Below are 26338 nucleotides of genomic sequence, written 5' to 3'. Positions count from 1 at the left end.
ATCCTCTCGTTCTCTGAGTCAGCATCCTCAGATCAAGAGTTTCCTTAAGGGAGCTGTGAACATTAGCCCTCCAGCTGTTCACCGGTATCCGTCATGGGACCTTCCATTCGTGCTTAAGGCTCTGACGAAAGCTCCATTTGAACCTTTGCGCACCACCAGTCTACGCCACCTAACCATCAAAACTGCCTTTTTGGTGGCTATTACGTCAGCACGCAGGGTATCCGAGCTGGCAGCTCTTTCTGTCAGGAAGGATCTGTGCGTGGTTCACCCAGACAGAGTAATTCTGAGACTTGATCCGTCCTTTACTCCGAAAATTAACTCTCTGTTTCACAGAACTCAAGAGATTATTTTGCCCAGCTTCTGTCCCCATCCTTCTCACCCTAAGGAACGTGAATGGCATAAGTTGGACGTGAGACGCGCTGTGCGTACATATGTAAAGAGAACAAAAGACTTCCGCCCTTCAGAGGCGTTCTTTGTCTCCTTCCTCCCTGCGTCCATTGGCCACAAGGTCTCTTCACACACAATGGGTCATTGGCTACGCGCTTGCATAAAGCTGGCGTATGAGCACCAGGGCAAGATGGCTCCGTGCCAGGTCACCGCACACTTTACTAGGAGCGCAGCAGCTTCTGCAGCTTGGGCGACCCAGGCATCTATTCTTGACATTTGCAGAGCGGCCACGTGGGCCTCCCCCACGGCTTTAATTAAAAACTATAAAATTGACACCTTTGCCTCAGCCGAAGCTTCCTTTGGGAGAAGAGTATTGCAAAGAGTAGCTGAAGTTTCAGAGGCTTCGATGCTTCCCCACCCTGGGACTCAATAGCTTGGGCATGTCCCACGCTTGGACTTTCTGAGCAGTGCACTGGAGAAAGACCGTTGGCTTACCTGAACGGTCGTTCTCGGGGCACTGCGAGGAGAGTCCAAACCCGCCCGAGGTGTTTTTTCTTACACGATGTGACTGTATTGACTGTAACTGATTACAGGACTGTCTCCTTCGTTTTCAAACTGAGTATGCAGAGGCAAAGGGAGGCGTGGTCAACAGAAAAACATCACTCAGTCCAAGGGCAGATAGGCTGTGTTAACCCACACTTGGACTCTCCTCGCAGTGCCCCGAGAACGACCATTCAGGTAAGCCAACGGTCTCTCTGTTGCAGATACCTGCGCGCGCTATAGACAAGCTGGGCGGGAGTCTCCTGCCTTTAAAGATCACGGTGCAACAGCAAATTCTCCGCAGGAGGTGTGGGTGAACACAAACGGCCAGATTACAGCCAGCAGCGGCAGAAAGCCTCCTCCTTCCATCGAGGCCCAGATTGTCACCTTAAAAAGAGCGGGAGCGTCATTTGGTCAGTGGACAGAGTCCGCAAGGTCACCATTTTCACTCCACAATCTCTGTTAGTGGGACCATGGCTGACGGCAGCATGTCTGACTTAGTTCCAGAGACCAGCAGGCCCACTAGTCAAGCTGCCAGCTTGCTTGTGATGGGACAGAGCCCCATGTTCCCCATCAGGCAGCCCTCTCCAAAAACCAATCAGGGGATATGGGAATCGAACCTTATTCTCTTCCTCGAACAAGGCCTTTAAAAAGAAGGTCTCCAAGTTTTCCTCCAAGGACAACCGGGACCATCCTGCCAACGGTCTGAAAAGACTTCCGCCGCAATGACCCGGTCCAGCCCATTGCCACCACTGCAACTGGAAGTGGCCCATTTAGCCTTATGCTACTAATAGATACCGCCAGCCTTTGGGGCAGTACAATTCCAAGACTACTGAGCAGGCCAGTGGAGGCCACCTTCACCCCTACCATGGTGGGGCTCCACCAGGAAGGGCAGTTGCCAGTCTTGCCTAACATCTTTCTGCTACAGTCAATGACTGCTAGATTCCAGGACATAATAGCCAAGGCCATTAAACAAGGCATAGTGGCAGGGCTCCAAGAGAAGAACCAGAGGTGACACCAGGGGTCTCTCGGCCCGCTCCACGACCAGGGTCAGTCCTAGAATCGATGGACGACCTGTCTCTGGCCGAACCTGTGTGTAGCCCTTCCCCGCTTCAGAGGAAAGGGAGATCAAGGATGCCGACCTCTCAGAGGAGGAAGGTGCCACACCGGATAAGCCCGCCTGTGTTGGTTTTTCCCCTCTGGCATTGTTCAAACCCTTGTTGGCTAAGACCAAGGCCTCGTCAGACCTCGAGGGCCACACTGAGAGCCTGGCAGCCCCGATACAGGGCCCATTGACAAGTGCACTATTTAAGGAACACAAAGTGGAAGCAGACACCATACCCACTCTTCAGCTCTTAGTTGACACAGTGAGACGCCAGTGGACCACACCAACATCGGGCCCAGCACCCTCGGCCAATGATAGACAGTTCTACAATGTTGTGGAACAACTGGACAAGAACCTCTTCTGGCCGACCATCGGCCCTCCTGTTGCAGCGCTGCATACTAACACCACACTCTCAGGTGCCCAGGAAGACATGCTCAAACCTGAAGATAGGCACGCCAATCAGGTCTTATAATGGGGTCATCAGGCGTCTGCATGGGCAGTGCGAGCCTCAGCAGTGGCCTCCTTTTTCCCACACTTGAGCCTTTTCTGGCTACAGCAACTGCAGGAACATATCCCTGCTGGGGATTCTAGGGCCCACCAGGACCTTAATAAAATTGTCGCCGCAGTGCAGTTTTCAGCAGATGCCACACTGAGCGCAACCCGGTTTGCATCCAGGGCCATGGCCTCGTCGGCCTCACGTAGACTCCTGTGGCTCCAACAATGTCAATCTGACTTGAGGCACAAGTGGTTCCTGGCGTTGGATCTGTACCAAGGAGGGAGCCTCTTTGGGGATTCCTTGACACCCTTATTGATCAAGATCAAGGATAAGATCCTGGCCTCCAACCCAAAGAAAGGGTTTGCCTGAACTGCCCCCTACCTGTTGTGGCCCAGCAGGAGCCGTTGGAGCTGCCACCAGACTCCGACAGCGAGGGGCCCTATGAGTTGGCTCTGGAGGATGTGGAGGACGCTGGACAGGGTTCTGACTCTGAGCATGGTGCAGAGAAACTGATTGGCCACCAGGTGGTGCCTGAGCCTTGGACCAGTGGGGAGGAGACAAGGGAGAGTGATCCAGAAGCCAGCAGTGAGTTGTTCCTGGATGCACGCCATTGAAGAGCTACTCGGCGTCAGGAACAATTACTCAATTACATGAGGTAACTGCGCTCAGCTGGTGGTCATTAGGCTCCTCTCCAGACTGTAAAAAAGGCTGCTTATGACATGCCCCTCTTGCAGAAGTCAATGCATTGACTAAAGAGAACGTAACTAACTTGGCAGGCTGGATTGCTATCAAAGTTTGTCTGACTTGCTGCCAAGGTTTGTCTGGCTTGCTGCCAAGGTCCTTATCTGTTTGTTTGCTTGGCTTTCAGCCACTGAGATTTTGGCTTGGCTTCTTGCTATTAAAAGTATATTCTAGTTAATCTTGTCTCAGCTTTCGTTACTGGACAGAGGAGGGGGTCAGAACACTATCCCAGGAGCCAATCCTTCAAACAGGAGTATGGAGGGTCTTTTAGAAATAATGATTATTCTCCATCAGGGTTCCGCCAGCAAGGCGGTTTCTCCCAGCAGCAGTATCGGCAGCAAAGGGGGGGCCAATCCAAACATCCCTTTCATGAGGGCAGTAACTGATACTACCGCACATGATTGGGTCCCCATTGGGGCACTTTGCTGACCAGTGGGAGGCCACGACTTCTGATGCCTGGGTTAGAGCCATGGTCAGGTTCGGTCTGACCCTGGAGTTTGTCTCCCACTCTCCTAGGTCCTTCTTCAGTGCCCTATTTCTGGTAATCCCCAGAGGCAGTTATTGACGGCGGCGGCTATCCAACACTTTCTTGATATTGAAGCCATCCAGATGGTGCCCGCCAACCAGATCCGCCAGGGATTTTATTCCTTGTTATTTGTCATTCCCAAGGCCTCTGGAGGGTGGAGGGCCATCCTTGACTTGAAACAGTTGAATAGGTTTATTGCATATAAACGTTTTAAGATGCACACCTTGCAGAACATTTTGGAGGGTGTGAGGGAGAATGTTTACCTTACTTCAATTTACCGCACGGAGATGTACTTTCATGTACCCATCCTGCAGGAGCATTGACAGTTTTTACATTTTTGTTATGGTTCTTTTCATTACACGGCTTTGCCATTTGGTCTTTCTTTTGCTCCCCGTGTCTTTACTAAGGTTTTGACTGCCTTGGCTGCTCACTTACGTACAGTGTCTGTCAGAGTTCAACTATACGTAGATGACATATTGGTACAGTCCATTTCTCCAGACAGGGCCAGGGCAGACCTCCACATCATGACACAGGTGTTGCGGGCCCATGGTTTTCCATTAATGAGGCTAAAAGCCATTTCACACCTACCACTAGGATTCTTTATCTTAGGGCTTGGATAGATTCCAGGGCTGGGCAGGTCTTCCTATCTGAGGAGCGGACTACCAGTCTTAGACAACTGGTAGTGGAGGTGGTCAGCAGATAGGGCATTTCGCTGGCAATCTTATCTAAACTCCCCGGGAAGATAGTCTCAACCATTTCCATAGTAGGGCTAAGCTACACACAAGGGACCTCCAATGGTTTTTGCTGCCTTTCCAGAAGAAAAGGGTCAGCACATCGTTGAGACGGGTACATCTCACCAGGGAGGTCCGACAGTCCCTCGGTTGGTGGCAGACCCCGGCCAATAGACAAGGATGCCATATCAGGGTCAAGCACAGAATCACCATTACCACTGATGCCAGTTTATATGCCTGAGGAGCATACCTGAACACACATGGCCCAGGGTCAGTGGATGCAGGAGGAGGCCAGCAAGAGCATTAACTGGCTGGAGCTCCGAGCCATTAGCTCTACTGGACTTTCACCAGTACATCAAGGGTCGGCACGTGCTGGTCCTCACGGGCAACATCACGGCCAAAGCCTACGTCAATAGAGAGGGGGGCACCAGATCAAGGGATCTCATGCTAGAGCTAATGTCCTGTGAATGTGGGCAGAGAATAATCTCCTTTCCCTCGTGGCTGAACACATTTCAGGGAAGGCTAAAGTGTGGGCTGAGTGGCTAAGTAGGGCTATAGTAGACCAAGCCGAATGGCAATTGCATTCTTCTCTCTCTCAGGAGATCACACATAGTTCGGAGTCCCGATTGCAGATCTGTTCGCCAGCTCCTCCAATGCTCAGCTCCCCAGATTTTTCACACACGATTCCGGAGAGCAGAGGGAATAGACGCTCTTCGATGTCTGTGGCACCGGGGATCTCCTCTATGCCTTTCCCCCAGTGCCTCTCCTCCCCAGGGTTGTCCGCAGAATTATTGAGGACTGAGCAGAGGTCATACTCCTGGCCCTGCTCTGGCTGAGGCATCCTTGGTTTGCCGACCTTCAGACGTTATCAATGGAGAGGCCCTGGAGTATTCCAGTGGACAAGATTGTCCTCCGCCAGTGAGCTCTACAACACCCGGAACCCCAAAGGCTCCAGCTGGCTGCCTTGTGGTTGAGCGGTTCACTCTAAGGGGAGATCAGTTCTCTCCAGAGTTATTGGTACTATACAGGCCTCCAGGAAGCCCTCGACGGTGCACATTTATGATGCCACCTGGAGAATCTTCTGTAAGTGGTGCCTGCCTAAACAGATTACTCCAGTGGACTCCTCCATCCCTCAGATTCTGGAATTTTTACAGGACGGCCTTGATAAGGGGTTATCTCCCAACACCATCAGAAGGCAGGTGGTGGCCTTGGGCATGATTCTTACCTGGGGTGGCAGCCAAACTATTTCCCAGCACCCAGTGAAAAGGTTCTTAGGGGGTGCCAACCTGCGACCACCAGCTGTACACTGTTACCCAACTTGGGATCTTATCAGGGTCCTTGGGGCTCTTACCAATCCACCATTTGAGCCTTTAAGAGAGATTTCCAGGGAATTACTTACCTGGAAAGTTGTCTTTCTGGTGGCAATAACTTCCACCAGGAGGATTTTGGAACTGCACGCTCTCTCCATTAGGAAGGACCTGTCCAGGTTCCACAGTGATAGGGTGGTCCTTAGGCTGGACCCTTCCTTTGTGCCGAAGATGGGGTCATGGTTCCATAGGTCCCAAACTTCTGCTTCACACTAACTCACCAGCTCGAGAAGCAATGGCACAATCTTTTTTTTTTTTTTTTTTTTTTGCGATCTCGCAATGGCACAATCTTGATGTCCGTTGGGCACCAAAGATTTATATCACACACATGTCTGAGATTAGATGGTTGGAAATACTTTTTGTATCTTTTCAGTCTTCGTCCTTAAGCAAGAAGGTCTCCACGGCAGTGATGGGCAGATGGGTGAGACGTTGTATAGCGGCAGCCTATGCAGCCCAGGAACTGCAGGTTCCGGAGGGTATAACCGCCACTCTACATGGAGAGTGACCATCATCATGGCGTGGGCTATTCATGGCGTGGGCTTCTCTGGATGATATCTGTAGGGCGGCAGCTTGGGCATCCCCATCGCTGTTTATTAGGAACTATAAGTTGTACAAGTTCGCATCGGCAGAGGCCGCTTTCAGCCGCAGAGTGTTGCAGGTGGTAAGATCTGATGTTCAACTGCTGGAACGGTTGCCTTTCCTCCCTTAAGGACACCTAGTTGGGTATGTCCCATGCATAGATGCTATCTCCACCCTTATTGAGAAAGGGAGTTGGTACTTACCTGATACGCTTCTTCTAATAGGGTGGAGATAGCATCCAGTCCCATCCCTTACCTTTTTGGAGGTGACCTATCGTACCTGCATTTGGAGTATTCTCATGGTTGGTTGACTGTATATAGTATTGTTCTGTATCGCTGTTTTTCTGTGGATTACACGTGGAGTCTGTCTTCATTTACTTCGCCAGAAACTGGGTGGTAACACTCACAGGGGCGGGTTATATTGGTTAATTAATATTCAGACTCAGTCCAATCAGAGCACATACAGTATCAAACCCATGCATGGATGCTATCTCCACCCTTTTAGAAGAAGTGTATCAGGTAAGTACCAATGCTCTTTCTCCTTACTTCTAAGTTGCTTTTTTCCTTGATTACTTTCCATCCATTGCTTCTTATCTTGCTTTCAAGTGCTTTAGAGAATAGTTGACCCCCTCTTTTTTGTGGTAATTCCAAGTTCAGTACCTTTGAACTTTTGAAACAATCATGTTTAAACTTCCTTAGTTCTATCAAAATGCTTATTACGTGTTTGGTCATGATTTATACATTTTTTAAGAATGATTATTAATTATTTAACTATCTTGAATTATACCTTAAATTATTTGAGACTCTAGTTTTCTGTGTTATATTACGGATAGATGGAATAGAATGAATAGCAAATATATTAATCATATATTAAGAGCCTGATGGTGGTATAACAGGGCATACTTATATTTTCCTTATTTCCATTTGTTATATCCAGATGAATATATTATAGTAACTTTCAAACAGAAATAGACATATTTGATTAAAAAAAAACATTTAAAATATTATTTCTGTTCTGTTTTCAAGCATACAGATTTATGTCAGTACATGGACAAACATCCTGGAGGACTTCATCCAGACAATGTGAAGGTAGGATGCAACTTTTCAAATAAATATGTTACTGTCTTACAGAGAGCAATAATATATTGTTTATTTAAATAATATATTTCATTTTACCCTGCAGAAAGCAATCAGTCACCATTAAGAGTTGCAAGATTGGGGCAGATGCTGTGGTATATATTCTGGTGTCAATGGGTAAATGATTTACATCATAATATCATTAACATGAAATGTAATTCACATCCTTTTCATGATGATATTATGATATAAAGTCATTTACTATCCCCTGCAGCTGCTAACTTGATGCCAATGAATAATGTAATTATAAACAGGTCTTTTAATGATTATATCTCTTCAAGAAAGAAAAGTAATTTGGGTTTGTAATTATATTGAGGGCTTTTTTTTTAAGCGGGACCATAACAACTACCTAAATTTACTTCTTTATTCAGTCAAATATTTCCAGGTAAGAAGACAGGTTTGCTCTGTCTACTTACATGGAAATATCTAAATTATTTTAGCATAAATGGAGAGTCAGTTACTCATACAGCTCTATATATTTCAAAAACCATCATGTACTATTTGTACAAATATAAAATTCCTTTATGTTTTTATCAACACATATCAGTAATGCTATGTATCATATGACATAAGCTGCAGTTTTTTTAATGTGAGATTGCAATTCAAATTGACTTGAACACCAAGAAGCCTGCCAAAACATCTAGGTAGTCTTCTGGTATTTTATATGATCCATGGAGGAGAGGATGAGAGGTCATAATGAGTTAAATGTTTACAAAACTGTTGCTGTTTATTTATTCTTCTCTTTTGACCAATACAGAATGGAATATAATAGACTTTAATATTAACTGAATAAATGATTGCAAGATGCATTAATTCCACCTGAAAACTGCATAACTTCGCAAACTCAGGCACAATTCAGAAATATAGAAATCTTTGTAAGACAAGAGCTGTGTAGAGTGATATGGCAGTGGGGTTTGGACAGCTCATACTGATTGATACATGCTAGTGTATTTGAGTAGCAGGGGAAGTGTGAAGTAGCTGGGGTGACTGCTAACCAAATGTTTGTAAGAATGTGGGAGTGGTGGGTGAGGCATGGCACAAGAACAGCTGGGTTGCTGTGTGACAGAAGGTGTGCAAGTAGCTGGGGGGCACAGAATGTGTGTTGTAGGACTTGGGGTGGCTATTGCTAGGTGTCAGAATGTACAAGTTGCTAGGGAGGATGCATGAATGGCAGGAGAGACACATCATGAATGCAGTGCCTCACCTGCCATTACAGAGAGGGTTTATGGGTGCAGAAGACTTGACCAAGCAACTTGCAACCTTCCCTGCCAGTTCCATTGTTCCCTTTATGAAACCAGCAGGTGAGTTACACGTTGTAGTCATTTGACCATTGGATGTTGCAACTGTCATAATTGATAGCTGGATGCCAACTATCTAGATTGCAATTATGTGACTGCAGAGATGATGGGATGACTGGCACTTTGAACATTGGTCGTAACCACTACTCCTTCAGTGCCATCATAACTTTGAACAGTTCCTGAATGAAAAGTTGTTAACCGAAAACTACCTATAATAATTGACAGAATTCTATTAGCAGTTCATACAATCAAAACTCTCAGTATGTGTGAGTATGTGCCTCTAAGTGCACATGCTCTCCATCTTTTTACATACCTTCACAATATAGCATACCACAAGCAATAATATAAACTTGTAAATACCTCCAAGCAGACAAGATAATTATCCTGATATAAAGGAGCCAGCTGATATGTCCTTGAACTTTCAGCAATATGTGTTAAGTTTCCTTCAAAACAAGTAAACTTTGATTGTGTGCTATCTGTAAAAAGATTTTTTAAAGGTTTTGCAGCAACTAAAATTTGTTTGGCCTATGTATTTCTGCCAACCTTAACTAATAGTTACATTGCTCTTGAAAATGAATAATTGTAGCTCTTAATGACCAAACTAGATATTAACAACCAAAGTCTGTGTCTTCTTATAACTATTTATATTTTAAAAATATGTAATTATATTTGAAATTATTTCAAACCATATGGTGTTAAAAAGTCCTCAGAACATATATGCAATTCACTAACCTTTATTATTTATATTTTCTCTTTAAAAATAGATATAAACATTTTAAATATGCATCTGAAAGTGCATATAAAGCATATTTCTAAATATTCTTTTCCAAAATATCTAATTGCTTAAAACAATACATTAATAGACAGAAGAGTTTATATGCTTACTTACTTAATAATATATCTATTAAGATAAGTATTTAAATTGTAAATAAAAGGAATTATTTCCAAAATTTCGCTAATGTATGTTCAAGTACTACTCAGCAAGACAATAAATTAAACAAGGCTTAGTTCCAATCAACAAAAAATAATATTTTATGACCCATTAGAAAACCTGAATTATCTTGCATAAGGGATAATTTTAAAAAAAATATTAGTTTTATTAACATAATTCTCAGAACTCCACCATAAAACATTTTAATGAAGTTTCATGATTTTGAGCCTATTAGACTGAATATAATAAGTTAGTATGTTTTGCTTTTTTTAACTTTAAGTTATATTTTTTAGTGAATCATTAAATATATAAAAATAATTCTAGATTTAATTTTGTATCTAGGTGTGGTTCAGCATTACAAGCTATAAAATGCTTTTAAAACAAGATTATTTAAATGTATATGGGTGGTTAATATCTATAATTGCTTCATTAAATTTGTTTGGAAGAAATTTTGGATCCTTTGTGGAAACATTATATTTGTAACTTTACAAATACAATGATCTCTAATTTCTATATCAATACATAAAAGTTATTTTAAAAATTATATGGGTACACATCAAAAGTCTTTTAGTGTCATAGAAATCAAAATATTAAATCACAGGGCTAAATTTTGACATTAATTATAGTGGATATGCTGAACATAATTATTTTCATTTAATATAAGTGATAAGTAGCTGTTTCCCATTACTCTTCAGAGGATAAGCAGGTGCAGAAAAGGATGGGATAATATTATGTTAAATTAAAACTGCCTTTTTCAAAGAGCATTGAAAATTGATTTTAAATAAGCTGTTTAATAGTTAAATACATAATCAATGTTCTATTTTGTATATTTCTCTGTAATTTAGGCATTAATTACAATGAACATGAATATCATCCATAAAATTATATATATATAATGGATCTATATTATATTATCCTATACTTGCTTCTTCAAAAAAAGCATTTACCTCTTTTGCCTCTATAAAAACATAAATGCTCTATGGAAAAAGATGATGCCAGTTTTGACAGAACCACTGATTATGAACATTAGAAAAATTCTTTCACTACAATATGAAGAAGAAATTAGTAGTAGTAGTAGTAATAGTAGTAGTAGTAGTAGTAGTAGTAGTAGTAGTAAAAGAAGAAGAAGAAGAAGAAGAAGAAGAAGAAGAAAATAATTCTTAAAAAATTCTACATTGCAAATTAAGTTTATGTTATTGTGACTACTATGATCATCTCAGTGCTTACCATTCCCTCATCATTGCTACTGTATGTTTCTGTAGGAATGGCAATCCACAATCCATTCTCTTGGATCTCTCCCCCCCCCTCTCCCTCCTCCCCCTCTCTCTCTCCCTCCCCCTCGTGAGTGTGTGGTGTGTGTGTGTGTGTGTAAGTTCAGCATTCAAGTCTTTCTCCTTTTTCTGCTTCCTTTCTATTTAAATTAATTATATTCTTTACTGCTGTGTTTTAATAAGGCAATTAAAGCACTTCTACTTTTTTATATGGTGCATAAATCTTTGTATGCAATTTTATTTCATGGTTTTGTCACAACGTCCTTAGGATTCTTTCAAAGCCCTCTTGATCAAGCTTGTCATGGTTCAGCCAAATCCCTTTTTTAACCAATTATTTCTTCTGAAGTAGAAGGCAACTCACAGATACGAATACCACCTGAGCCCCATATTTTTGAACTTCTTGTCTAGAAGTTATAAGGTGATACAGGCATTATCAGTTTATCTCCACACATATTAGTAGAAGGGATCACTGTCAGTGAATTTGATAAGCACTGGAAATTGTTCTGTCACATCCATGCTTCTGACAGATCGCACTCTTCACAAGTCACTGCGTTCAATCAGCATGTTTGTTTCAGCAGTAAATTGTCAAATATCACAATTCTTCTCTTTACCTTCCTTCAGGATGCAAATAACATCTCTTATTCTGATACACAAAGAAGAGACACTTTAATAATATGCACAGAGGCTGTCATATTTTCAGAAATAACTATATGGGTCCTTTGTCTTATAGCAGAGTGTTTTCTCTAGATATTATTGGGAATAAAATGAGTTAATTTTTATTCATACACTATGTTTTATCATTCATCTACTACGTATAGAAACCCTGATCATGATAAACTGTTTAAAGAATTAGCGGAGCTGACTGGACTAAAAAGCTTGATATGATGCTTGTTGGGAAAGGCACTGCTTTCTTGATTGCCTTCCTCCCCCATACACTTATAGTAAGAAAACAAACAAACAAAAGCTTGGACAGAACACATAATTTCCTCATCCCTTCACAACATTTACCAGAAAAATCAAGTATGCCAACTGGCTTTTCTACCAATTAGTCTTGAAGTTCTGAAAAAAAAAAGCTGTTCCTCACTGGGTGAACAATCATACTTTTCCTCTTAATTAAATAAAGAACTCTAGCAACTGGTGCTAGAGAAACGAACCTCTAATCATTCCCAAAGTTTTTCTTCAGACTAATATTTTCTCCAGCATTTTAAATAGATTTTTTTTAATTAAAAATTTATATTGCTAAATTTTAGCTTTCTATATTATTTCCTCATGCTTTTGTTCTTAGAGCATCAGTTTCAAGTGCAATGAATGGTATTTCAGAACTGTTGATAATTCTTGTTAGCAGGATATGTTTCACTCTGTAATCTATAACGAGAGTTGGAAAAATATCTCTTTGATGTAAGAGCTGATGTGTCTTTATTAGAGAATTTGTTGTTTTTAATGTGTTTGCCCTTACAGTTTAATCATTGCTAACACACTGATATCACACTCCATAAACCCCTAAATTGGTTTGACCTTCATATGGCAACATTCCTTCCACGCGTTCCTTGGCTCATTACCGAAAAGCACTACCTCAGTTAAAGTGCAGTTGTCAAGACAGAACACCAAAAATATTATTATTTCATTTTACACTATCATTAAATTCACATTTTAAAATAATTTAGATAGGTTTAAAAGAAACTTATCCTTTATACAGGATGAGAATAAGGACTAAATAGCAGGATCATAACATGATGCCTCATATCATAAGATGATGATAAGATTTTTATTTTTGAGTTTAAAACTTGATAAGAAAAATACTGATGAAACAGAATTTTTGGGCTTAAAGATAATTTACCCATTTGGTTGTGTAGCAGAAATTATCCTCATCCAGCCAGTCCAAGCAGTTAACTATTGGGTGCATTAATAAAGCATAGCTTCTAATTAATAAATTGAACAATGCAACAGAATATAAGAATATAAGAAATTAATTCACTGATCTCTCTGAACTGGGCAGAGGTGATCCTGTATATATAAAGTTAATTAAGAAGAGTTAATAAAAGCACATAAAGTGTTAGAAAAACACCTGAATTATATAGTCTGTATGTATAACTTTTACAGTAATAGAAGGTTGGCCTAAAGTTAATATGTTTTAACTCAAGTGACATTTTTTGAAACTTTTACTATAGCAAGAATTCAGCTGAGAGGTCACAATAATTTAAATTAATTCTCTGGGTATTTCTTCCTGGAAAAGGGGTGGATGGATGAATCAGAAATAAATTTCGATGCAGTTGGTTCAACCATCCAAATTCTGTATTTTTAAAAAAATACAGTTGCATTTTCTTTTAAATTTTGCTTTTTTATTTTTTTATTGCAATGCAGTGCAACTTTTTGATTTGAAAGTTCTAATATTATATTATTCCTGTATTTTATTAGCAAATATTATCCTCAATAAAAACTTCTTTTTAAAAGTGTGTATGTATATAGGAAAAGAAATGAAAGATTTCTGTACTTCTATATTTTATATTAACTTATTTCATAATCATAGTTTCAAGTTCATACAGGTGTTGAGCTGATAAGTAATTAGGAACTATTTCATTTCAGCATACTGAATCTAATAACTTATACATTTTATAAATCTTATAAAAATACACTGCTGGACAAAATTGAATTTGTATTGTTTGCCTCTATTATCAAATACTTTTTTATAATTAATATTAATGTTAAAACAATTATTTTTCAAAGGATTTACTTTTGACTTAAACTTCTGTGAAGTTTGCATGGAATAATAATATTTTGTCGGCATCCAAGATAGTTTTGGATGTAATGTTTTGACAAATGTTGTTCATACAAGTCTGAATTTTTAATAATATATAAAATGCACATTGGTTGACATATTGAGAAAATGGCTAATCTCATAGTCACTTCTGAAAGCTACTCCAGACGAATGAAAAAGAATAAATTAGCTTTTTTTCATTTTTTTCATTTGAGCTTTTAAAATAAAGAATGACTTGCTGCAGCTAAAATATCTTTGAGTATAATCCCTTTTCAATCCTATTTTTTTTCTTATAAGGAATGTGTTCTTGTGCATCTCTCCTTTCCATGTGCTGTTATTCTCTATAATTAGCAACATACACACCTGTCTTTAGGCTGTCATGTAATCTTGTAACTCTATGCAAATAAATAGAGTATAACTGATTTGATATGATTTATTTTTTGATGGAATTACAATTGAGAATTATTAAAGAAGGGTTATGCAGTTGGATGTAGTGAAACGTGTGTTAACTCCTATTGGTTCAGTTAAAAATCCTGGTTTTAAATAATATCTATATTAATAACGTTTCACATTATTGCATTCTGATCTTTATGTAGGAAGGCAATGCACTACATACAAATATTAATGAACATGTTTTCCCCCCTCTTTTTCAGTTATTTTTATTTCAATTGCTGCGAGGACTTTCGTACATCCACCACCGTTACATTTTGCACAGGGATCTGAAACCCCAAAATCTTCTGATCAGTGACACTGGGGAGTTGAAACTGGCAGATTTTGGTAGGCAAGCCATTAATTACAAGATTATTTGATAATGATGTAAGCAATGTTGAAAGATGGCTTGAGTACTTCTCTTCTTAGTTACAGTACAAGTTGACTTTGGCCATCATACCAGTAGAGAAAATGAAACAGGTAATGCAGAAAGTTCATATGTCTTTGATTTAGTCTGCCTTTATTTTTTCACTTCAAGGGAGCATACAGTACGTCCGCTTCCTATTCCCATAAAAGACTGAAATATCTTTCATCTTTCATATTTGATTGTGTGCCATCTAGTTGGTTTTAATAGCCCTATAGATTTCCTTCAGGTTGTCCTGTCTCCATCTTTGCCTTTCGGGTCTTGTAACAGTGCACCCATTGCCACTGACATTGAGTCCATCTGTCTTGTTGCTGATCATCCACTTCTTCCATTTGAGTATTAAAGAGATCATTTGAAAACCCTAGAATGCATAGCTGCAAGGTTTTAGTTATCACAGGATTTTAAATCAAAGACATATTTTACAGGAGAAAAACATTAATATTTTTTCAAATAGGGAAAAAGTATATAAATACAGTTTTCAAACCATAAGTATTCGCCTACCTAGAAGACTCACTCATAACAATATCAGTAATATTATATACAAAAGAAATGCAAACATACACATATACATACATACATACGTACATGCATACAGACATATCCAGTATGTGTGTGCTGAATATATGTTTCATTTTATTGATTTTACTACTTAAGCAAAATTGTTGTTAAGTGATATGAGAGAGACTGCAAAGATCATTTTTGCTGCCATTTTATTCAGATAAAATTTTCTCATATAGTATTCTGTGCCTGACCCATTTTTGCCATTCTTCCCCTTTTGCGGGACAGATTATTTGAGCAAACTATTTCTTCCTTAGCTGTTTTTGTCCTCAGACAGCTAAAAAAGTGTTTTTCTAAAATATGCTAGCTAAAGGTTAACAAGCTCAACCATGTGACCTTAATAAATAGAAAGAACCTCTGCCTCCCTTTCAGTTGCTGCCTAAAACTGATCACAACACAGTCATTTTCACACTGGAGGTGCTTGTTGCCCTAAATGCCCATTGGTTGGAAAATGAACTTTAATTTCTTTTTAATTACAGTCATATTTGCAAACAATCATTCTTTGGGCAGTTGCTAAATGAAGATAACTGTGTAGCACTTTCTTTACAAACTATTTTTTCCAAGTCAGATTTGTTCTGTTTCAGATTTCTAAGTAATACATATAAGTATAATATCTTATTGTTCCTGAGTTTCATACTAATTATAATAGGATGCTGTTTAATGCGGAACTAGACAAATTTGGTCCTGTATGGGTTATTTCAGGATAGTCTCATTTATTTTTGGTATATTATGGTCTCATTAATAACAGAATATTAGGGCCATTTTCCTGATTTCTAGCCAATTAAATTACATCTTCATAATTTAAATCCATTGTTTCTTGTTATCTTCTGAACAATTCTGTAAATTCTTCTAAATTATAGCCTTTCAGATACTAGAAGAGAACTATCATGACTCTCTGCAGTGTCTCTTCTCCAAGATAAACATCCCTATACCTCCTGCTCTCTGATACTCCTCATTTTGTCAATGTCTTTCTCATCACCATCAAACAGACCAACCAGTCTGTAGTTACCAAGGCCTGATTTCCCCCCCTCTTTTTGAAGATATTTTCTGTTCTTTTTCCCCAGTAATTGACCTCGGTGATCATAGAATGATTATTGAGAACCAGAATGGTTTTTTTAAATTACTGTTGAAAAATAACCTTACAAAGGTAGATAATGTTAATTTAAAATTAATTTTGTTTAATAAACTACCCCTGATATGGTGTATTTATACTTTTTTATTCATTTATTTGTATCCCACCTTTATTATGTTTACCAATAACTCAAGATGGTAAGCATATCCAACTCATCTTCTTCCCCCCATTTTTTCCACACTAATAAACTTGTAGGGTGGGTGGGGTGGGCTGAAAAAGAGTGGCCTAGAAAGTCATCTAGCTGACTTTCGGATAAGGTGGGACATGAATTCATGATATCAGGCTTTCTAGCCTGGTGCCTTAACCACTAGACCAAATATTAACACTATTCACTGGTATTGATAATGTAGAAATATATTTAATTGCATTCTTAATGTCATAAATGTTGTTAGTACACAGTCATTTAATTGGCATTAGATGTCTTTGAATATGCGGTATAAGTAGCGTAAATAATAACATTTATTATTTTCTTGAGAAATTTTATTGAACATATGATAACTTGACAATTAGATGATATGCAAAGTTCTAACTATTACTCTTCTTGTTGCTGTAAAGAATTGAGGTGTAGCAACAGGATGCCTCCTTAGTGACCTTTTTATTAATTTTAAACCCCTTCACATAATTGTCATGAAATTATCCATATAAATCCAGGCCAAAATTGCCAAATGTTGGCTGTTCACTATATTATTTTTTGCTTTCACTGTCACTTGAAAATTTAAAAAGTTTCCCTATCTACCAATATCAGGAACCCTGACTATAAAAATATGCGTGGCTTCCTGTGGTGTAACCATGGAAATAGACAAGACATCCTTAAACAAAGTGATTGCACATGCTGTGCTAATTAATCCTGTCCTACAGTTTTCCCTCAGCTGGAAGAAGCAGTGAGATAAATTTTGGATAGGGATCCATGTATGGATTCACAAATAATATGAAATATGTTGCCATTATTGGAAACGCCAATAATGATATAATGGACGCTTGTTTGTAACATTGAAAATCTTAAAGTAAATGCAGGCTTTTAGGTTTTTGGTGATGCTATAATATAATGACAATTAATACAACTGTTTCTAAGATGCTGAACTATTGTTTGATAACTCAGATTGCTGGTCATGAGAGTGTAATTACTTAAATAATTTAGGCCTGTTATATCGTAGTTGCGTATTTCTTGAATATTTAATTACTTTGTTCTTCCTTATGACCACCTATAATTTACTTTTGTTTTTAAAAACGATGTTAAATGTAGCAAATATTTAAATATTTCATTTAAAGCAAAAGGACAAAATATTGCAGTGTGCCTTGAAATTTCTGCCTCCAGATGTCCGGTACTTTTGTTTTGTTTTTTGTTTTGTATCTTCAAGTCAGTCTTAGCTCCTGGCAACTGCTTGAACAAATTTTTGAAGATTTCTTGAGAAGATGCTAGATTGCCTGCTTCCTAAGCTTGAGAGTACAGTAACTGGCCCAAAGGCACCCAGCTGGCTTTATGTGTAAGACAGGACTAAAACTCACAGTTTTCCAATCTACATCAAATTAGTTCTCTTTAATAAGACTAGAGAAAAAACACTAATATTTAAAAATCTGCATTGCTTTAGAGCTAATTTCATAATTTTTAAGGCATATATTTTTTTAATAATGAAATTATTTAAGGACAGTGCTTATAATTGCTACTATGATATTGTTCCATATTTTTCTAAGTATGCTAATTGAAAAATAAGATATTGAATAATTTTAAAACATAGTTTAAAAACTGCAGTGGAATAGCTGAGCTCACGTTGATTGAAAATAAAAGACTGATAGCTCTTCAGTCCCAACTTCATTTTCTGCTTTGGACTATAGTCTCAGTAGATCCTACCAATGGTAGATACCATATAAGGGCACATCATCTAAATGTCTTTCCCAACATCTGTATGGGACAGGATTAGGGATCTTGCAACTTACATTGCCAAGTTTCAAATGCAGGGAAAAAAGAAGTAATAATTTCTGCATCCAAATAGAATAGGTGCAGACAACTAGATAATGTAACTCTTGATCCTGTCATTGGAAGGCAGAATAATCTCATAAGAGATAAATAAAATTAACTTTATTTAAAATATTTATTTAAAATTTGAGATAATAAAATATAAGTAAATTGGTAAAAAACAAATTGTAGAATTACTCAAGCAACAATGCTATTGTTGACAACTTAAAAAGAAGATTTGAAAAGAAGATTCAGCGAATTAGGCAGTCCTCAAAATGCTACTGCCTTCTACAAATAGTCTCCGTGCTAGATGGGGAAATATTACAATTTAGTATTTAATAATTACATTATAAAATTTAATGATATTTGCCATCTTCAAATCCTGCTGTGTTCTCTCCTCATGGTGATTTCCTAGAAAGAATGAATAAAGAACTTTGGATTTGCATGCCAAGAGTATACTATATATCCCCATAAGGGTCACTCAGCCCCTGATCATCTTCCCAGATGTCCAGCTAAGCAATAACCTATTTCTGGACTTATACTGAGAAAATTACATAAAAAGAAAATATGGGATGATTTATAATATAATACCAGATGATGAACCTCTCAGATCAGATGGCACATGCTACTGAGAAAAGCTGAGGATTTTTCGGTGTGCTAATGATATGGTTGAGTTAAGGTTTTTCGAAAGTTTAATTGGTGGTATTGCCATGTAGGGGAAAAAATCTGAAACTGAAACACAGGGGACAGGGAGCATAAGAAGCATGAACATGGGGAAGATCAACACAGTAAAAGAATAAATAAATGAAATTTAGAAATGACATCTTGGGTATCATAAAATTAGAAATGGGCCTGAGATGGACATTTCAGATGGAAAAATCACATTATTTATTACTTAGGACATGAAAAGCTAAGAAAGAATGGTGTTCCTTATATTGCTGGGCAGTGGTGGGTTTCAAATCCTGTTGCAACCGGTACAGTTGGAACGGGGCCGGTGGCGTCTTCATGGACGCCCGCAGTGCGCGCACACACATACAATGTGTGCATGCTTCTTAGTGCATCCATGACGCTCCAGCTGCTCCGTGGAGCATCACGCAGGCAGTGTACACGCCATGCACGTGCGCGGTAGCACAGAAGCTTTAAAACACAGGTAAGGAGCTTGGGCGGGTGGGTGGGCCCTCGGGAGCACTGTACCGGAAGGGTATCCAGTGCTCCGGGCTGGCTTCGGTACACGCCTGCAACTCACCACTGGTATAGCAAGAACAATTTTTAAAAGATGCCTTTATTATTTTTATAATTCTACATGGTAAACATACCTAATACTCCTTCTTCCTATTTTTCCTACAACCACAACCCTGTAAGTTCAGCCTGAGTGTGTGATTAGCCCAAAGTGAATTTTTATATCTAAAGCAAGACTGGAACTCACTTTCCTGGGTCTAGCCTTTAGTCTTAACCAATAGAATGCAATCAATGACTGTCAAACAGAAGAATACAATAAGATGACAGAACAAATTTTGGAAAATGTCAAGGACATTAAAGAAGCCAAAGCCAAGGACAAAAATGTCAAAAAGGAACTTAAAAAAGAATTTAAGAGAGAAGTTGGAAGAGACAAGAAGAAGTATTACAATACCATATGTCAAAACATAGAAGATAGAAAAATAAGCCTGGCGAAAAAAAATCTTTCAAAAAAAAATTCTGAAATGAAAATGAGATTCCAAGCTTCAACTGATATGTTAAAAAACACCAATAGACAGGTTTAATTTCAAAGAAATCAAACAAAAATTAAATGAGATATGGAAATACTGTACATCTTACCGTACCTTACAAATTTTTTTCCTATTTATAAGAATCTCTGGTATTAAAGTTAGAACAGCATTCCAGTCATTACTTAGTCAGAAGAGTACAGGAACCGATGTAATACTCATAGAAACATAGCAAACAACAGAAGTAAAAGTTCTAATCAGGCCAGGAAATCTGGAGAATAACAGAATGGTCAACAAATTTGAAGAATTCAACCTATTTTCTAATACCCTCCCAAAAAAATAAAAAATAAAATACTGTGTGCAAATTATCATACTATATCCTAAATTTCACATACTTACAAAATAAGGTTTAGGATTGTCTAATGGAGATTGAAGCCCTATATATAAAATGCTGGATGTTCATAGTGGTGATTATCTGGATTATTCTTCAATTCTCTGCACTTTCCCTCGTCTTAAAAATTCAATGGCTGTACAAGTAGCATTAATTTCTTCTGATTCCTAGCCCTTCTAAAAAAAAAACACCCAACATATTTTCTTCATCTCTAATGGAGAGGGAAGGGAAGACTCGGATTACTCTGATTCTGAACTTTCAGAATATGATAGAGTATCTTTCTTCTGGGTGTATATTTTGTGTCTGATGCAGTAGCTTTTGCAGGCTACAGCCACAATAAAAATATGTTATAATTGTGCATTTCTTCAAATGATCTTTTAAAAACAGCAGTAAATTCAAAGTTATACTTGCTTTTGTGAGCAATTTTTGGAAGAAATATAATCTTTCTCAAATTGCTAATGGTAGTATCCTGTTTCCCCCAAAATAACATTTCCCCAGATAATAAATCCAATTGGGCTTTAGAGCGTATGCGCTAAAATATGCTTTTCCCCCAAAATAAGCCCTCCCTAAAAATATTGCAACACAGCAGCAGCCATGAGGTGATCATGCTTGCCGCCTCCTGCACCTGAAAAATAAGACGACTTCCCTGAAAATAAGGTCAAGTCCTTATTTTGGGGGAATCACGGTACTAGTATTCAGACATAGCAGCTTTATTCCCAAGCAACTTGGGAGTCCTCCTGGACTCACAGCTATCGTTTGACCACCATTTAATGGCTGTGACCAGGGGGGCATTCGCCCAGGTTCGCCTGGTGCGCCAGTTGCGACCCTACCTGAATCGGGAGGCTCTCACAACAGTCACCCGGGCCCTTGTGACCTCTAGGCTGGAATACTGCAACGTGCTCTACATGGGGCTGCCCTTGAAGAGCATCCGGCGACTTCAGCTAGTACAGAATGCGGCCGCGCGAGTGATTGTGGGTGCACCTCGGTTCACCCGCATAACACCTATCCTCCGCGAGCTGCGCTGGCTACCTGTCGATCTCCGGATGCGCTTCAAGGTGCTATTAGTCACCCATAAAGCCCTACATGGCAGTGGATCTGGATACTTGAGAGACCGCCTTCTGCCAATTACATCCCTGCGACCAATAAGATCACATAGATTAGGCCTCCTCCGTATACCATCGGCCAGCCAGTGTCGGCTGGCAACTACAAGGAGGAGGGCCTTCTCAGTAGTAGCCCCGACCCTTTGGAACGAGCTCCCCGTAGAGATTCGCACCCTCGCCACCGTCCAGGCCTTCCGCACAGCCTTGAAGAACTGGCTCGCCCGTCAGGCCTGGGGACAAGGATAATTCCCCTCCCGAATGATGAATGTATGTTGTTTATTATTTTATTATATGTCTTATCTTAATGTCTGTATCTCCCCTTCCCCTATTTTATGTGAGCCGCCCTGAGTCCCCTCAGGGAAAAGGGCGGCCTACAAATATTAATAAATCTCTAAATCTCTAAATCTCTATTTCTATGTTTTTTGCCAAATTACCAAAATATGTTTTCATTTAATAATGGTCATTTTAAAAGAAATATGACTAGTCAAGCACACTTTAATAATACATTAACTTTATTCAGCTATTCTGGTTATTTTAGGAAACAAAATTTTAAAAATGATAGCATAGTTGCCATATAGTAGTTCAGTATTCTATATAACAAAGCATAATGCCTGCTTGATTTGTTGAATGGCATACATCAGTAAAGGCAATTCTACTACTTCCCACAATTCTTTCCACTACCTCTACACTCACCTCTCCACAGTTTTAATCATTTATTCATGAGTTCCCATTTGCATCAACCTGCAGTGAGATTTAAGAAGAAGAAATTTAAGAAGAAAATATAAATATTTTAATTTTTGATGTTCCACATATCTTTACCTGTCAAGACAGTTCTAGATACCTATCTTATGAACTTCGAAGAATAATACATTATATGGATTAAATGTTAAAATAGTAGAGAAAATTAAAAAAAAATCATACTTTAAGTTCCAATATAATTTATGCCTGAAGCTTGAAATGATTCTAGTGTAAAATAGATAAAATATAATATTTTTCTTGTTGTTTTGGTTATATTCTTTATTTTAGATGCTGACTCTTAGGGATATATCTGCATGATTATATTTAATAGTTATCTTTAGCAGTTTCTAAATGATATCTATTATATTTTCTGTCTTCTGTTTAATTATGGACACCAGATCTTTTAAAAAGATGGTAATGATGACAAATCTTATTGTTGCAATCTCTATTATGAGTTTTCATTATGTTTTACAATGATTGAATGATAGAAATGAATATTAGTTTTCTTTGATTAAAATAACATACAGTTATCAAAACATGTCTTTCAAGCAGTGTTGTGAGCATGATTATTAAAGGCACATCAGTTATTTTATAATCTTTCTATTGTTGTATTTGCATTATTCCTTAGGTCTTGCAAGAGCTAAATCTGTCCCTAGTCACACATACTCTAATGAAGTGGTAACCCTATGGTATCGACCTCCAGATGTTCTCTTAGGCTCAACAGAATATTCCACTTGCCTCGATATGTGGTAAGAATGCATCACTTTTACAGAAACCATATATCATGGACATATTATTTAGTCAAGTTTTATATTTTACAAGTTATGATGGTAGTTTCTGGATACCTATCTAGAAACCCAATGGGACAATGAATTCAGTGAACAGTAATCAATATGATGCTCTTTATTTGTGTAGTGCTTTTGTAATTTCTACTGAAAGAAGATTGAAAGGGAACAAATTGTCTGACTGTTTAATTTCATTCAGTTATTTTAGCCCATTTCTCAAACCTATCAAGCTTTTTGTGGATTTTATTTACTGCCATCTAAGCATTTGATAAAATCGTTCCAGTTTTCATTTAAACGATTTTCCATTTGGGGATTATTTTTTCTTCCTTTAAGTAAAGGAAGAATCATATATAACACCAATCACAATAATAGGACATTGGAATGGCATTCTCTAAGCAGCACCTATTGAGGCTCAATCAGCCTTGGGGGCTGAACTTCACTTGCCAGATCAGATGGAAGGAGACTAGAACAGTGTCACTTATTAACAGAAAAAGCTTCACCACTTTCATTGTACTGCTTTAGAGTGTCTTGAAGGCTTTTGTTTATCAAATTTTAAAATGTAGGTTTCCTTGGAAAATTTTTACAACTACTCAGTCTGTACATGGAAGAAATTGTATAACTACTGATGGTTTTATCTTCAGCTTTTAAAATGTAGAAGCAATGTTTTGAAGATGGGGCAATTAACATTTCTGCTAAGTTCCAAGCATCCAGGCTCCTGGTAGTAAGTACAGTGGAACAAAATAGCTGTTGTTATATATTTTTTCACCAACCAAATTTTAGGAAATCAAGAGTGCTAGATTTGAAAGGATTTTTTCCCCTTTCTTCACTGTATCTATTATCAAACAGAAATAAAAGACTGCATTCTGCTTCCATATTCACTTTCTTTGTATTGCCAAGGGAGGAGAAGAGGGTGAGGGTAAATTACACTAATCGGCATGGAAGTAGAATGTTACTGTTTCATTTTCATTTTCTGAAATCAATTTTCATGTTGTTTAATTAGAATAAACACATTTTTCTTTACCATCTGTGCTTGAAAATTACTATGCATGATATTGCAGTCAGCCTTCTATAGCAAATTGTAAAAAAATTGATTTGTTTCTGGGGTCCAACAGCAAAAAGCAAGGGAGTTTGAATCCAACATTACCTATGTGACTAAGTTTATCTACTTTCTTTGTAGATAAACATATTTCTGTTTACTGTAGCATAACTGAAGAGAAAATTTGGGTGATAAGCTTAACTTGAGTAGAAATTCTATGTTCATTTGTTTTTTGTTTTTGTTTGGATTCCTAAAGTTCCTGCATTATGCTAAAGTTATGTCCAAAAATATGGTTCTAATATTAACAGACAACATTTCTCTTAAGATTGTTGTTCTGGGAATGTTCTGTTTTTGTGGTCATGAAAATGTAATTTCATATCATTGATTTTCTTTTAAGATAGTGAAAATGGTATGTACATATTAATTGAATGTAGTCATTCATTCGGACTAAAAATGACTAGCAGTTTTTCTTTTTGAAAATATTTTTTTTAATTTTTGGTTAGACAGACAAACACAACACAAAAAAATAAAATAAAATCATATTTCGTTACATATTGTAGAAGTGTGTCGATTGGTTACATATAACTTTCATGCATCTCTTCCACAGTCATTACTTATAATTCATATCACTTTGTATATTTTAAATCAAAAATCTTTATATATCTTACTACCCACAATTCTCATTTGACTATAATCCTTTTGCATAAAATAATCCAAAATTGAAAAACACAACCACATAATGACATTTCATTAATTATTTCTAATATCATCCAATAATATTACACCTTTATAACATGTTCTAAGTAAGAATTAATTATAATTGATAACAAAGTTTCTAATCCTCTTTTCCAAGTCGCTGTTTACTATTTGTATCCCAATATCTTTTATTGAGCCAGTACACACACACACACACACACACACACACACACACACACGTGTGTGTGTGTGTGGTTTGTTAAGTACATCCCTTGTCATTTTGTTATTATAATTGTTATTTATTAATAGAAATTCATTCGCTAATTATATCAGGTTACTTCTCTTCAAACCAACACATGTGTGTACCTTGTTATCATTATCAATTATTTATTTAACATATCACTCTAAAGATTACTAAATTACTAATCACTAATCATTGCTTATAATTCAAATCACATGTATTTTAAATCAAAAATCTTTATATATCTTACTATCAACATACCACGCTTCTCATTTGACTGTGGTTGTTTTAACATCCTTTTGCATGAAATAGTCCAAAATTAAAAAAAACACAAGCACATCGTAGCATTTCATTAATTATTTCTAATATCATCTAATACATTACCCCTTTATAGCATGTTCTAAGTAAAAATTAATTATGTTTGATAACAAGGTTTCTAATCCTCCTTTCTAAATCGCTGTTTACAATTTATATCCCAATTTCTTTTATTAAACCAGTACACACACAAACGCACACACACACACACACATACATACATATTTCACTATATCCCTTGTCATTTCATTGTTATTGTTATAGATATTATTTATTAACAAAAATTCATTCGCTAATTATATCAAATTTCCTCTCATCAAACCAACACATGTTGTACCTTATTATCCTTATCAATTGTTTATTTAACATAGCACTCTAGAAATTACTAAATTACTAATCACTAATTACTAAAATTAGCTAATTTTTTTATTATCAACTTTCATATATCAGTCTGTTACAATGTTTGTTTTCATTTAGCTGCCACTCGAACTCTTCAAAGTCCAACATGGCTAGGGGAATGAGCAGTGGAAGTGGCAGCTGGCCACCCAGGCAGCAAGTGCTTCCTTGTTCCCTTGAGCGCCCGAGCTGGCCAGTCACGCTCGCCTTTCCCTCTGCTGCTGCAGCTTCCCTTCTGGAGCAGCAGAACTGCAGAGGAGGAATGCCGGAGAAAGAAAAGGAGGCATTAGGAATCCTTGTGCGCACAGCCGCCACCTTTTCTTTATCATTCCCCTCCCTCTGCCTAATTTGGAGTGAGTCTGAAGTGATTTGGGGGGGAGGGAAGCAAGGCCCCAGAATAGCAGTAGCAGCAGCAATATCTGCAGATGAAAGGGCTGCTCGGGCGCACGGGGAGGCAGGGAGGGAGGCAGACGCAACCGACTGGCTCCTCCTCCTCCTGCCAGCCTCACTTTGGACAGCGTCCAGCATGGCAAATTTAAGGGATTTTCAGGGCTGAAATTGCAAACTAGGGTGCATG

General features: G+C 38.1%; 1 protein-coding gene across 2 annotated transcripts in view; it reads left to right on the top strand.

Moving 5' to 3' along the window:
* Positions 1 to 26338, top strand: part of CDK14 (cyclin dependent kinase 14) — a 251510-nt gene that overhangs the window by 131131 nt on the left and 94041 nt on the right. For both annotated transcript variants that reach the window (XR_004256835.1, XM_032235075.1), the window contains exons 7-9: positions 7498 to 7560; positions 14517 to 14640; positions 22921 to 23041. Coding sequence is in view for 1 of the 2 variants with exons in the window: in XM_032235075.1 (XP_032090966.1) it covers positions 7498 to 7560; positions 14517 to 14640; positions 22921 to 23041 (308 nt within the window). In the remaining variant the exon portion in view is untranslated. The remainder of the gene's footprint in view (positions 1 to 7497; positions 7561 to 14516; positions 14641 to 22920; positions 23042 to 26338) is intronic.

This window comes from Thamnophis elegans, chromosome Z, assembly GCF_009769535.1.
Source record: "Thamnophis elegans isolate rThaEle1 chromosome Z, rThaEle1.pri, whole genome shotgun sequence".
Classification (NCBI taxonomy): Eukaryota; Metazoa; Chordata; class Lepidosauria; order Squamata; family Colubridae; genus Thamnophis; species Thamnophis elegans.
This window is presented reverse-complemented; position numbering and strand designations above follow the sequence as displayed.